The 15,455-nt window shown below is 36.2% G+C and overlaps 1 protein-coding gene across 13 annotated transcripts in view; it reads right to left on the bottom strand.

Annotated features, from left to right (window-relative positions):
• up (Troponin T, skeletal muscle) overlaps window positions 1–15,455 on the bottom strand; it is a 52,217-nt gene that overhangs the window by 24,329 nt on the left and 12,433 nt on the right. For 6 of the 13 annotated variants that reach the window (XM_053785042.2, XM_053785044.2, XM_053785048.2 and 3 more), the window contains exons 1-4: window positions 7,093–7,278; window positions 6,399–6,564; window positions 3,978–4,018; window positions 2,493–2,714 (exon numbers count right to left, since the gene is read on the bottom strand). In XM_053785042.2, the coding sequence (XP_053641017.1) occupies window positions 2,493–2,714; window positions 3,978–4,018; window positions 6,399–6,564; window positions 7,093–7,203 (540 nt within the window). In that variant the 5' untranslated portion in view covers window positions 7,204–7,278. Of the gene's footprint in view, window positions 1–607; window positions 679–2,492; window positions 2,715–3,977; window positions 4,019–6,398; window positions 6,565–7,092; window positions 7,280–7,588; window positions 7,601–14,487; window positions 14,590–15,455 lie in introns of those variants that run through there. The other 7 variants (XM_053785051.2, XM_053785052.2, XM_053785045.2 and 4 more) reach the window with 5 other exon arrangements.

Below are 15,455 nucleotides of genomic sequence, written 5' to 3'. Positions count from 1 at the left end.
ACCAACAACTACAGATTCCCCGTGTGTCCCCTCCCTCCATGGAGTGCGTATTGAAGCTGACCAACAACTACCGATTCCCCGTGTGTCCCCCGCCCTCCATGGAGTACGCTTATTTACAAGTAACTTCATTTACTCGTTCCTTTAGTCGGGTCATATCTCATGACCTCTCATCCCCCAGCCACTGTATCAACTCTACGGTGTTTACCCTTCAATATGAAACACGAACTGTGTTCCCTCCTCACCTGGTCCATCTGGTCCTAGCTTTACACTTCAAGGTATATATGACAAGTTGTATACACCGACAGGTTATATATATTCATTGAATGATTTACTTTAATCCCTATTTTGGAAAGAATAGTAGTCTTCTTACTCGTGTTTAGGCAATATTTATCTCAAATAACCCATCCTCACACGCGAAAAATCTGCAGGTGGAACTTGTTATAAGTAGGGAGCCCTGTCTATGTAAATACGAGATGAATAGAATACGAGAGATCTTTGCTCTGAAGAGGAGATGGTTGACGATAAAGTGTGTGTGTGTGTGTGTGTGTGTGTGTGTGTGTGTGTGTGTGTGTGTGTGTTTGTTAGACACAGGTGGTAGATAACTTACTCGGGATCAAGGCCTCTTTTTAAGGCTTTATGCCTGAGTTGTTGCTTCTGTCTCTCTCTGAGTTCCTTGAGCTGCAACGCACCAACACAGAGGATATCATTAATATCTTGCCTCATTCTTCACCTAACACATGACGCCCACTGAGAACTTGTCTTTAGTTAAAAACAATACCTAAAATTCAGAATCGGAGAGATTTTTTTTTAGCTTCGCCAATGGAGAGGGGGGGGGGGTTATGTTAGCTTGACTATATCTGACTTTAAAATAAAAAATTTGAGGTGGGTGTTCCAGACGAGCTTTGTTATGGTTAAGTAGAAATAAATTAAGAAAAGAAGCAGTAAAGCAATGAGGGTTATGCTTTTGATAGCTGACATTTCTGTTTTAAGGAAATCAAAATGAACTTTGAAAGAAAAAGTAATTAGGAAATATTTTAAGAGAACACAGCCTCCCTCTTTCTTGCTGTGGAAGGGGGCAAACACCCTTTCTTTACTCTCTTCTATATCTGGACCTTCCCGTCATCCGTTCGAAAGGTCAGGAAAAGGGAAACTCAAAATGCATCATGTCCTAATGGCCTAAGTAACATGCACGAAAAAAAATAACTGAAAGTAATACAAATGGAGCTCAGGTTTCACCTTTGAAAAACAAGGATTTAAATCATGCTTAAAATAAGAGCCTAAAATTTTTTTTTTTCCTGGGTTTTGGAAGTTGGGTTTCACGAGGAAAAAAGAGTAAAATATGTGAAGGGTAAAACATGTGAAATTCTGAAACAGAATACGTGAGTTAAGGGAATCCAAAATATCCAAAATACATAACTTTTCACATGTTATTGTCTGTAAATAATTGGCTGCTTCTATATTACTTTGATAATTAAAGATATAATTAAAATTTCCCTAGATAATGTCAGCTAAATTGAAACGTTTATTAAATTTAAAAAAAAAAAATGAATGACTCTGGTAAAAGTGTATATAATTCAAGATTCTATCATATCGTTTTCAAAATTTGTAGATCCAGCTTAGAAATAACTTTAATGTAGAAAAAAATTAGATTTCTAAATTTTAACTGTTTTCTGTAATGTATCACTCGCATCTGTAATTAAAAAAAACGGAAAAATGCTCTCAATATATTCTCAAAAGATTTGAATTTTTTTTTTTGGCACAATTTAAAAATGTCTGAATGCTGCATTGCAATCAGCCAAAAATTTTTTAATTAGTCTATATTTTGGTCAGAATATGAGCAGAAAAAAAAAATTTCTTCACTAGAAAACCTGAAGAGACACTACGAGAGCATATTTAAGACTGAAATGTGTCGCCAAAATTTTTTCTTAAGCTACGAATAAAAAAAAATTCTTAAATATATTTTATAAATGGAAAGCAAACTTTTAACTGCTCTTAAAAAAGCATATTAATTTCCTAGGCTTATTTCAAAGTTAAACTAAGTTGCTAATTTGAAAACGGGAATCAACGCTGAATCTTGAAGTTCAACACAGAAACTGAGAGAAAAGGTGATCCAAGCCTTTGTTCACGAGATCAAACCAACGTAAAATGACCTAAATGGCTTTAGCTCTTTAATGAAAATAATGCGTGACCAAAAGCCACAATACTATGACTGCAACAATTTGCAACTCAAATCTGAAACGAAAGTTGATTAGTTTCAGCCTTCCACGATTTAATCATGACTTTGGAAGGATCAAAATGGCATCTAGTTTTTTTTTGTCTAAGAGTTCTTTGTAAATATAAATATAAGAGTATTATTGCAGTTATATAAAGTGCTAAACGTGGGCTATACAGTGCTGGGAATAATGAAGGCTCGATCCTCCTTCCACATAGCACGCAACGAAGGTGTTCCCTAGACTTACAACAATCCTGAGAGCAAGTGAGGTATCACTTACGTCGTAGTCCTGTCTCTTCATCCTCTCCTCCATGTCGTACTTCTCTGTCTCAAGTTTGACGATGAGGTTCCACATTTCGTCAGCCTTGCCGCGGAGGCTGCTAGCTCCGATACCATCAACGTTGAGGGGTTTTACGCGAATGGAGAGAGCAATTTTCTTCTCCTCGGCCAGCTGCTCGCGGGTCTTGCCCAGCTCGCCCTTGGCCGCCTGGATGTTTGAAAGCTGCAAGAACAAGATGCAAGGGTTAGTGGCCCCTCTTGCAAATCTGCAGACGAGGTATAAGGATTTCACACTATCGTAAAATTAGCAATTTTGCGTGAGTGCGAGGGATCCGGTCGGCGACCTTACACACACAGCCTCTAGGTCATAATGTGATCCAAATAATCGAATCTGATCATATTCTTATACAGAATTGTCCCAAATCACATTATTCACTCGTGGCCTAAAACTGATTAAACCGTTCTGTACGTAGCTATTGGATCAGGATTAGGTGAAACGTGTTCATTACGAACAAAATACTCAGAGGAATAGAACGAGTGGAGAGGAGAAGTTCCTTGAGATGCTAAGCTAAACAATCCTCTCTCAGCTGTGAACTCAACAGATAAATCCCAGTATTCTTTACAAATATATATTACTAACAAGCTTGTACAAAATTTATTATTGAGGAAAAAAAATATCGGAGAGTGATGTACAGTTACTTTATTCCTAGTAGTAACTAGGCATCTAGTAGTTGAATATTGTTAGGTAAAGGGAGACAGATGTAACTAATATATTATTGTAACAAAGTTTGGTTCTCCAGGAGCCACTATACAATGTTACATTAGTTGTATCTATCTAATTGTAACTAGCTTTTTGTTGGTAATTATTCTATTATTACTAATTGAATATTGGTGGTATTTTGAGAAGGGTGGGATGGGGAAGGGGGGGGATAGTCGATGGTGGTATACCATCCATTAGGCCTTTGAAACAACTCCAGTTAGGTAACAGTTTTGGTCCTGGTACCTCAGGGGCCCAGGACTGAAACGTGTATATTTGAGTCTCGAATTTCACGGTTTATACCAAGCTGTTAGTCTGAACAAACAACAAAGGCGTGACCTTGACAGCCACTCAGTGTGACCTTGACAGCCACTCAGTGTGACCTTGACAGCCACTCAGTGTGACCTTGACAGCCACTCAGTGTGACCTTGACAGCCACTCAGTGTGACCTTGACAGCCACTCAGTGTGACCTTGACAGCCACTCAGTGTGACCTTGACAGCCACTCAGTGTGACCTTGACAGCCACTCAGTGTGACCTTGACAGCCACTCAGTGTGAACTTGACAGCCACTCAGTGTGACCTTGACAGCCACTCAGTGTGACCTTGACAGCCACTCAGTGTGACCTTGACAGCCACTCAGTGTGACCTTGACAGCCACTCAGTGTGACCTTGACAGCCACTCAGTGCGACCTTGACAGCCACTCAATGTGAACTTGACAGCCACTCACCTTATCACCTCCCTTGGAGCCAAACTTCTTGACACCATCCTGTAAAAAAAATATGTTTCATGTAAGCAAAACGAAACTTAAATTACAGTCACTGTCAAATATCATCAAGTACTTTTTCTTCTGGAAATCTTTTAATAATCTTAACATGAACATTTCTATACATATGTATACATATATATATATATATATATATATATATATATATATATATATATATATATATATATATATATATATAATATAATTACATACATACGTATATGTACGTACCATCGTGGCACCGGAAAACTTAATACGTATATAGTTGTAAATTGTCACACTTTAAAATATCAACATTGATACATAAAGAGGATTTGTTAAAGACGATATCAACACAAGATCAATAATGCCCACCAACTTAAAAGGAAGGTGTCTGCAACACCCAAGACAACTCATGTTAAAATAGTGGAAAAGATAATTTGGAATCCTGCAAATACCCCATTGAGATAACCAAAAGAACCACGATTTGTTGTGTTTTAAGGTAAAAAAAAAATAATCAGATACATAGAGAAGGAAAATAATTGAGCATATAGTTGGAAAAACAACAATGTTATAAAATATATCAGTAAACAATGGGTTAAAAACGGACGGGGACATGACAAACCACACCAGCATCCTCTGAGTCAACTCTTCTGTGTTATGAGATGAAAAAGAGAGAGAGTTATGGGGTGGAGGTGGGGCTGCCAGGGAGGGCCTTCATCATCCATATTAATATTTAATCCATTTTTTGAGGGACAGAGGGAGGAGTTGACAGCAGGAAAATTAAAAAAAAAACAAAGGGACGTGCATATACTTTCTACTTGTAATTTTTTTATCCATTGCTTCAGGAGAAACTGAATCTCACCTCCTGGAAAAGAAAACGAGAAAGTGATGCAGCAGGCTGAAGAGACCTTAAGATATTATCTATGAAAACATTGTAGAATTAAGAAACTACAAAGAAAATGGGGTAATATGCTATTGTCCAGTATGAAGCTTCATTATACTAAACTATTTTATCTTAATAGTTTAACTATTTCATCATATTCATCATTAAACACAATTGTGTGTAACATGCATACACACACACAAGCATTATATATATATATATATATATATATATATATATATATATATATATATATATATATATATATATATATATATATATATATATATATATTATACACAAGGTTCCTAGAGAAGTGAAAATAGAAACACTTTCTTTCTCTGAAACACTATTCTGATATATATATATTATATATATATATATTATATATACACAGTAGTGCACTATCAGACGTGTAAGTCGAGCTACATATATTTTAAGCAGCTACAACACAGTCTTGTACAATGTGAAGAAACACTGATTTTCTAATGATATGAATCTTAGTGGTAATTCAGGCTACAGTGGTGCGTCTCAGTGCTTACGGTGTGTTTAGTAGTGTTGGGTATGTGTAGTAGTAGTGTGTTGGGTATGTGTAGTAGTAGTGTGTTGGGTATGTGTAGTAGTAGTGTGTTGGGTATGTGTAGTAGTAGTGTGTTGGGTATGTGTAGTAGTAGTGTGTTGGGTATGTGTAGTAGTAGTGTGTTGGGTATGTGTAGTAGTAGTGTGTTGGGTATGTGTAGTAGTAGTGTGTTGGGTATGTGTAGTAGTAGTGTGTTGGGTATGTGTAGTAGTAGTGTGTTGGGTATGTGTAGTAGTAGTGTTGGGTATGTGTAGCAGTAGTGTGTTGGGTATGTGTAGCAGTAGTGTGTTGGGTATGTGTAGTAGTAGTGTGTTGGGTATGTGTAGTAGTAGTGTGTTGGGTATGTGTAGTAGTAGTGTGTTGGGTATGTGTAGTAGTAGTGTGTTGGGTATGTGTAGCACTAGTGTGTTGGGTATGTGTAGCACTAGTGTGTTGGGTATGTGTAGCAGTAGTGTGTTGGGTATGTGTAGCAGTAGTGTGTTGGGTATGTGTAGCAGTAGTGTGTTGGGTATGTGTAGTAGTAGTGTGTTGGGTATGTGTTGCAGTGAGTTGGGTATCTTGCTGGTCGTCGCAACACTTGTCATTCTCGCAACTTTCTGGACATGCAGACATCAGTCACATGTCAATAATTTGGTTTGGTACATTAGATGCGCAGAGCAACTGCTAGCCTGTGAGGGCGTCTAGTGTGACCAGTGTCAAAGGACTTCGATCTGTGAGGCAGAAAGATTACTTAAACATGATCACTGAACTCTCAAATTGATATGTATCGTTATCTGATGAACAGCGCATATATAATGAAAATGGCGATGTTGTGTGTGTGTGTGTGTGTGTGTGTGTGTGTGTTTAACGAGGGAAAGGAGTACCAGGGGTTGGGGGAGATGGTCGTCGGGAGAAAGTCTCTCCGCCTATCTTCTAGAGGCGCAACACACAATACTCACGCTAGAACCCTTCATCATGGACTGCCTCTTCTTTTCGACCTCTTCAAGACGTTTCCTTTTTTCCTCCTGCTCGCGTTGCTTCCTCTCTGTTTCTTCACGCATCTTACGGTCCTCCTCGGCCCTCTTTTGTTCTGTCAGCTTCTTCTCTTCTTCAGCCCGGAGGATCTAAGGTTACGAAAGCGGTTACTCGAGTTCGACCGAACAAGGTCAAATATATGGAGAAAAATCAGAGATGGAGGGTAGATGGGTAGAGAAAATACAAAAAAAAATAGTTCAAGAAAAATATAAACTAGTCAAAGATGTTTATACAAAGATAAAAATATAAATATGAACACAGAAAAACATGATATAGAAAGATAAACATTGAGATATAATCACAAAAACATTAAGACAGAACGAAAAACATTAAACTGCTAAAATGAAGAAAGAAGCAACACACACACATAAAATTTAACGAAGACGTAGGCAAAGAGTCGAACATTACAATACACAGAGCTGTATAGCCCTTGTGGCTTAGCGCTTCTTTTTTATTATAATAATACGATATACAGATAAAGAAAGAAAACACATACACTGATAGGCGGGCCCAGGAGCTGAGAGTCGGCCCTTACAACCACAGGTACAGACAGGTGGGAACGGGATTACATACTTGGCCACAGAGACAGAGAGAGACAATGAAGCATTGGAACGCACCTTCCTCTTTGCTTGCTTCTCTTTAAGTTTCTTGAGCTCATCTTCTTCCTTTGCGCGTTGTTTCCGCCACTCAGCGATGTACTCTGCCAGTTGCTCATCCAGCTCGGACATCTTTATCTGCTGGCGGTTCTTAAGGAAGTTGGCCCCCTCATCTCCCCTGAGAAGCGACCCCGTAAGATCAGTGTCAAGGTTTGTGTATGTGTGTGTGTGTGTGTGTGTGTGTGTGTGTGTGTGTGTGTGTGTGTGTGTGTGTGTGTGTGTGTGTGTGTGTGTGTTAAAAATTTACAGAATTTATTTGATATGAATGAAGGATATATAAAAGACATAAATGTTATGAATATATCCAGTTGTGAAAATAAAAGTACCTGGGAATGCTTTTCAGTGATTTAAACTTAATGGCCTGAAATATCAACAGAAAACTGATAAAAAGTATAATCATTAGCACAAATTTTAATATATAATTAGAATTGCAAGCAAAACAAGAGAACTGACTCACTTCTTCCTCCTCCTTCGGTGATCATCAACGCGTTGAGCAGAAGAGAGGAAGGGAAAAGAAAACAGAATAATTAATACATAGTCACTACCTATTACTTAGTTTTATGAGGAATAAATAAGAGATGTGTGAACAAAAGCTAAAAATTGGTATATTTCCGTCATGTATCAAGGGATATGAGGGAGATCAAGGTATATAACCGAGGGGGGGAGGGAAACCACACGATAAAAATATGATTTTAAAATACTTTATAAATGTTTAGGGGAAATGTGGGAAATATTCATTAAAGGGAGTATATTTGTTTACTCTCGTGTATTCCTGGAATACACATAGATAGTCAAAAAAAAAATAATAAAAATAAGGGCTGTTCATGCATGTCTCATTGTTCGTCACTATTCATCATCGTCATTGTTATCTGGAAATAAAAAAAAAGGTTAGATTTAAAAAAAAAATTAAGACTTAGTTCATTATGGAAAAAAAAAACTCAATACCAACCTTCACTGTAGTAACAAATATGAATTTGGTTACGTTCAGACAAAAAAAAAATAGCAAACGAAATAGTGTCAAAAATAACAGCATTGAGGTCAAAAATAACAGCATTGAAGTCAAAAATAACAGCATTGAAACCAACCTGAGAGCAAAAGTTTGAGTTATCGTTGTCGTAATGAGTTAGTCTGATTTTTTTTTTGTCTCTGGCCAAACAGAAAACTGTGAGTCCTTAGTATAATAATAGTAGTAAGTCAGGGTAAGAATAACATTTAAAAACAAGGAAAAGTCTGTAGGCAGTTTACCTGCCTGAGCCCACGACACACCTGTCTGAGCCCACGACACACCTGTCTGAGCCCACGACACACCTGCCTGAGCCCAGGACACACCTACAACTCTCTCTTGTGTATATGTATATAATTAAGTATATATTACATCTATATATTTTAGTGTGTATGTGTAATATATATATATATATATATATATATATATATATATATATATATATATATATATATATATATATATATATATATATATAATATGTATGTCGTGCCAGATAAGTAAAACTGGTCAATTAGCAAACACTCTTTTAGAATTAAACCCTTTCTTAAATCCTTTCTAAAATTCTCTTATACGTTTAAAAATATATTTTTTTCATTTATGTTAATGTAAAAATTAATAACTTTGTACCAAAAGAACCTTAGAAAACTTGCCTAACCTTATTATAACAAATGCAATTTAGTCTAATCCAACTAAATATATTTTAGATAAGTTTAAAATAATTTAATAAACGCAATGCAAGTAATTTTTTTAGTTAGGTTTAGAATGATTTTTGCGGAATTTTTGCATACACAAATTTTCGCTTGTCTTATTCGGCAAGAAGAGCGTTGCTATTTAATCCAGAATCGCAAGTTTTACCTATTCGACACACTAAACGTTATAATATATATTATATATATATATATATATATATATATATATATATATATATATATATATATATATATATGTCGTGCCGAATATGTAAAACTGGTCAATTAGCAAGAACTCACTTAAAATTAAGTCCTTTCCTAAATTTTCTCTTATACGTTTAAAGATATATTTTTTCATTAATGTTAATGTGATTTTTTTTAATTTTGCTCCAGAAGAATCTTAAAAAACTTACCTAACCTTGTTATAACAAGAATAATTTATTTTAGCCTAACCCAACTAAATATATTTTAGATTTGTTTACAATAATTTAATGCTAAACAAACACAGTGAAATATATATTTTTCGTTAGGTTCAGAATGATTTTGGCGAAATTATTGCATACACAAATTTTCGCTTGTCCTATATGGCAAGATGACCGTTGCTATTTAAGCCAAGATCGCAAGTTCTGCCTATTCGGCACGACATATATATATAATATATATATATATATATATATATATATATATATATATATATATATATATATATATAATATATATATATATGCAAGGAATTCGCGAGAGCAGGCGAAATATACACAAACACTGATCTCTGGCTGAAGGAGACTCGAACCTTAGGACAAGGTACGCAGTGCTTTACCAATCTACCCACACTGGACAATACCTTGGCGTGTAGCTTGCGCTACACGTTTGATCAAACGTGTAGCGCAAGCTACACGCCAAGGTATTGTCCAGTGTGGGTAGATACATATATATTTACATATATATTTATATATATATATTATATATATATTTATATATATATTATATATATATTTATATATATATTATATATATATTTATATATATATTATATATATATTTATATATATATTATATATATATTTATATATATATTATATATATATATTTATATATATATTATATATATATATATTATATATATATATATTATATATATATTTTTTTTATTTTTATATATATATATTTATTTATATATTATTATATATATATTTATATATTATATATATATATTTATTTATATATTATATATATATTTATTTATATATATATTATATATTTATATATAATATATTTATATATATATATTATATATTTATATATAATATATTTATATATATATATATATATTATATATATATATATTTTTTTTTTTTCAACAAGTCGGTCGTCTCCCACCGAGGCAGGGTGACCCAAAAAAAAAAAGAAAGAAAATCCCCAAAAAGAAAATACTTTCATCATCATTCAACACTTTCACCACACTCACACATTATCACTGCTTTTGCAGAGGTGCTCAGAATACAACAGTTTAGAAGCATATACGTATAGAGATACACAACATATCCCTCCAAACTGCCAATATCCCAAACCCCTCCTTTAAAGTGCAGGCATTGTACTTCCCATTTCCAGGACTCAAGTCCGACTATATGAAAATAACCGGTTTCCCTGAATCCCTTCACTAAATATTACCCTGCTCACACTCCAACAGATCGTCAGGTCCCAAGTATCATTCGTCTCCATTCACTCCTATCTAACACGCTCATGCACGCTTGCTGGAAGTCCAAGCCCCTCACCCACAAAACCTCCTTTACCCCCTCTTTCCAACCCTTTCGAGGACGACCCCTACCCCTCTTTCCTTCCCCTATAGATTTATATGCTTTCCATGTCATTCTACTTTCATCCATTCTCTCTAAATGACCAAACCACCTCAACAACCCCTCTTCTGCCCTCTGACTAATGCTTTTATTAACTCCACACCTTCTCCTAATTTCCACACTCCGAATTTTCTGCATAATATTTACACCACACATTGCCCTTAGACAGGACATCTCCACTGCCTCCAACCGTCTCCTCGCTGCTGCATTTACCACCCAAGCTTCACACCCATATAAGAGTGTTGGTACTACTATACTTTCATACATTCCCTTCTTTGCCTCCATAGATAACGTTTTTTGACTCCACATATACCTCAACGCACCACTCACCTTTTTTCCCTCATCAATTCTATGATTAATCTCATCCTTCATAAATCCATCCGCCGACACGTCAACTCCTAAGTATCTGAAAACATTCACTTCTTCCATACTCCTCCTCCCCAATTTGATATCCAATTTTTCTTTATCTAAATCATTTGATACCCTCATCACCTTACTCTTTTCTATGTTCACTTTCAACTTTCTACCTTTACACACATTCTCAAACTCATCCACTAACCTTTGCAATTTTTCTTTAGAATCTCCCATAAGCACAGTATCATCAGCAAAAAGTAACTGTGTCAATTCCCATTTTGAATTTGATTCCCCATAATTTAATCCCACCCCTCTCCCGAACACCCTAGCATTTACTTCTTTTACAACCCCATCTATAAATATATTAAACAACCATGGTGACATTACACATCCCTGTCTAAGACCTACTTTTACCGGGAAGTATTCTCCCTCTCTTCTACACACCCTAACCTGAGCCTCACTATCCTCATAAAAGCTCTTTACAGCATTTAGTAACTTACCACCTATTCCATATACTTGCAACATCTGCCACATTGCTCCTCTATCCACTCTATCATATGCCTTTTCTAAATCCATAAATGCAATAAAAACTTCCCTACCTTTATCTAAATACTGTTCACATATATGCTTCAATGTAAACACTTGATCTACACATCCCCTACCCACTCTGAAGCCTCCTTGCTCGTCCGCAATTCTACATTCTGTCTTACCTCTAATTCTTTCAATTATAACCCTACCGTATACTTTTCCTGGTATACTCAGTAAACTTATATATATATATATATATATATATATATATATATATATATATATATATATATATATATATATATATATATATATATATATGCAAAACAACCACTCTGAAAGAATAGAGAAATTCCAAGCGCTTTCGTGACTACTCACATTATCAAGGAACTATCATAGTTCCTTGATAATGTGAGTAGTCACGAAAGCGCTTGGAATTTCTCTATTCTTTCAGAGTGTTTGTTTTGCATATTTTGAAATCACCTGTTTACTGTGATCTTATTGCACATATATATATATATATATATATATATATATATATATATATATATATATATATATATATATATATATATATATATATATAATTTTATTTATATATTATATACATTATATATATATATATATAATTATATATATTATATATGTTATATATATATTATCAGTCTTCCAGCTTCGCTATGTCTTTTTTTTTTAGTCGTGTGTGTGTGTGTGTGTGTTCGCCTAATTGTACTCCCCTAATTGTGGTTGCAGGGGTCGATTCATAGCTCCTGGCCCCGCCTCTGTGTGTGACTGTGTGTCATGAGCTCAATTGTTTTATCTAATACAATCGCATATTGCTTGCACAAAAACATGTGTCGACAAATTTTAAGTATGGGAGAAGGGATAGTTTATTGAGAAGACATTTCTCAGCATGCTGAAGGGGGGTTAATCCATCAGCAGGAGATGGGCTGAGATATAGCTCTTGAAACAACCAATCAACAGAGCTGATTCTAGGGAGCTGGACTGGAGATCTTATACGTACTTTCTGCAAAGAGAAGTGAACATCACATAGTTAGTCTCTATCTACTCAGAAACTGCAGCCCAAAAAAATAAGATATTTCACTCCAAAAAAAATCAAAACTGAAGGAACTCTCATATAGGAATTGACTATGTTATGATTCTACAGAGACCTAGGAGCAGGCTGTACTAAAATCACGGACTTTTTGAAGGTTGTCCTAAGACTACTGATGACAATGTTAAAATTCTACATACTTATGGCTCAGGAGAAACTTGATGGGGAATAGACAACGGGGAGAGGGTGGGAAGGGACGAGGACTGTCCCTGAAGGGCTGGGTAGGTTAACAGGAGCGCCAGCAACGGGAAGTCCTGGCCTTCAAAGTAAACTGAGTCTTCACGGTGGGGTCGCAAAGGAAAGAATGCATAGGACTCTTGGACACACAAGGGACGATAACCAGGGAGATGACACACAGGTAACTCTACGTCTGGGAGACCATGGAAGACAAACAGTGACACCCCAAAATTCTTCATTTCTCATAAGTCACAAAAGAACGCGTTGCTAGTTGAAGCATCACAAGTAGGATGACACACACACAAGTCAGCACGCAAACATGTAAAGCTCTGAACTGAGGTAAACAAATTTATCACTAATATATGTAACACAAATTTAAAATGTGCAAGTGAGTGCAGCAGTGAGGGTTAGTGGGAAGAAAAGCCAGACAGTGAGAACCAGGAGATGTAACTTCGTTGTCAATGTGTGTCCGTCATACCGCCGGGTCAGATCTGGCCAGAGCCATTAACAAATGTGCTTTGAAAGGCCTCTGCGCGAGGTAGTTGCGTTTGCATGTAAGGATTCTCGGAGTATTCAGTGTATAGAAACTGAAGCGGAAGACAGTCGCTTCTGTACTGTTAAACTTTTACACTACTCAAAAATTAGTGTATGTAGAGTATTACCTTTTTGCGGAATTTATTCACATCACGTTACCGCAGTTGCCAGTGAGAAGGAACATATTTTGGTGCCCTATCGAGTTATAAAGTTCACATCAAATCTGAATGAACAGTGTCGAATTGGTATTCCAACGAGAAAATGAAAAGGGATTGTTATGAATTATGGGAACCCTAGACTAGAACAGCGAGAGCCAGAAGCTGAGAACATCAACAGTTCTTTGTTCGATAATGTTAATGTTATTCGATATTGTTAAAACTGTTGACAATGGATATTGACGAGGAAGACACTGTGGCTAGTCTCATTATTGACTCGTTAAATCCCATTATTTAGGGAGAGTTCAAGTTTGTTTTGTTAGATCTTGATCTTTCACTGGAGACTAACCAGCCATTACCAGATCCTCAGACTGACGGATGTTTTCGCTTAAATGAAGAGATATATGCAATTATACAGGCCTTAAAATCATCTCAATTTCAGAAAATGAAACCAAATGTTTCATTTAATATTAATCGCAACATGTATTATAAGTCAAGACTTAGTAACATTACCTCTTGGAGAAGTTTACAGCTTCCTCACGATGTGCCTAGTATTTTTTTGCTGCAAATATGCGGTTTTTCTTGAAGTAAATTCTACAGCGAATGTTTAGGTAAGCGATAAAATCGATGTCTCCGTCACCATCTACTTCATTTTCCTCTGTTAGCTAGAATGTATTGAGGCCAGACATTAAGATGTTTCTTAACCAGAGTGTAGCAGATTCTAGCGGTGTCGGAAGTGAGAAAATAGCAGGCATTAATGTTCTTTTAATTAAGAAAAGCGAGAAAAAAAAATTGTCGATGTGTACAAGAAGTTCTGAGAAGACTTGGTCTAGATGGAAGCTAGAGAGAGAGAAAAAATAATCATAACGAAATTAAAAAAATCGAAAATAAGAGCAATGTCGCAACCAATCAAAAATGATCTTTTAAGTTTATCTTGACTTACTCCTCTTCGTCTGCATCTTCCTTTATTTTCTCTTTTCCATCCTCTCGCACTTGTTGACTCTCTTGTCCCTCCTCATTACCGCCTTCTTCCCCCTCACTTCCTCTGCAAAGTTTGCAATTTGAACAAGATTTTGCCTCAAAGACCTTCTAGGGGAAATTGCCGCAAAGACCTTTTGGGCTGGAGGGGGGTAGGGAGTTTCTTGAAGGACCTTCTGGGGGACGTTGGGTCTAAGACCTTCTAGGAAAAGAAGGAAGGGGGTGTTGACGCACTTGGAAAAGTGCGATTACCATCTCAAGAACTCTTGGGACAGCTGTGCAAACTCTTGAATCTTAATTTATTTCCGCATACGCTCCTCTTATGTCTTGAATTAAGTCCCGCAACTGAGTAGGATAAAAAATTCTTCGTGTTGTGTGTATGTGGAGAGCAGGACGGAAGTCCAAAACTTTTGTATTTTTAGAGGTCAAGGTGGGTGATGGTGAGAAGCTTTGAGGGGAGGGAAGGAGGGGAGCAACCCATGCAAGGGTGGACCAAAACACCGCCACAACTGGATAATTGACACCTAGCAGGCAGGGTGGCATAAACATAAAAATAAACAATTGGGCAGCTAAAGGATATCAGACTCCAAAGGACGTATGTCATATACTGCGGGTTAATCATAGGGAAATGACTGCAGGCTCCCATGTAACTATGCTCTGTGATGGGACATGTATGTTGTGGAGGACGACTGTTGCAGAATGACTTCAGGCCACACGTAACAACCTCTGATATAAAGAAAAACAAAATGCAAGAAAGTAACCTCTTTTAAAGCTTCAGCGCTCAATATGACTATAATGGAGTGACCCGGGGCTCTTACCGGTGAACAACGTACAGTAACCACATTGTAATATCATAGATGAATTAGAACTTAGGAATAAACGAAAGAATATTTTAAGTCTTTAAAATGGCCTATAAAAGACTTAGAAGGTACG

The sequence above is a fragment of the Cherax quadricarinatus genome, chromosome 51, assembly GCF_038502225.1.
Source record: "Cherax quadricarinatus isolate ZL_2023a chromosome 51, ASM3850222v1, whole genome shotgun sequence".
Lineage (NCBI taxonomy): Eukaryota > Metazoa > Arthropoda > Malacostraca > Decapoda > Parastacidae > Cherax > Cherax quadricarinatus.
The sequence above is the reverse complement of the archived record's forward strand: the minus strand, read 5'-3'. Positions and strand labels throughout refer to the sequence as shown.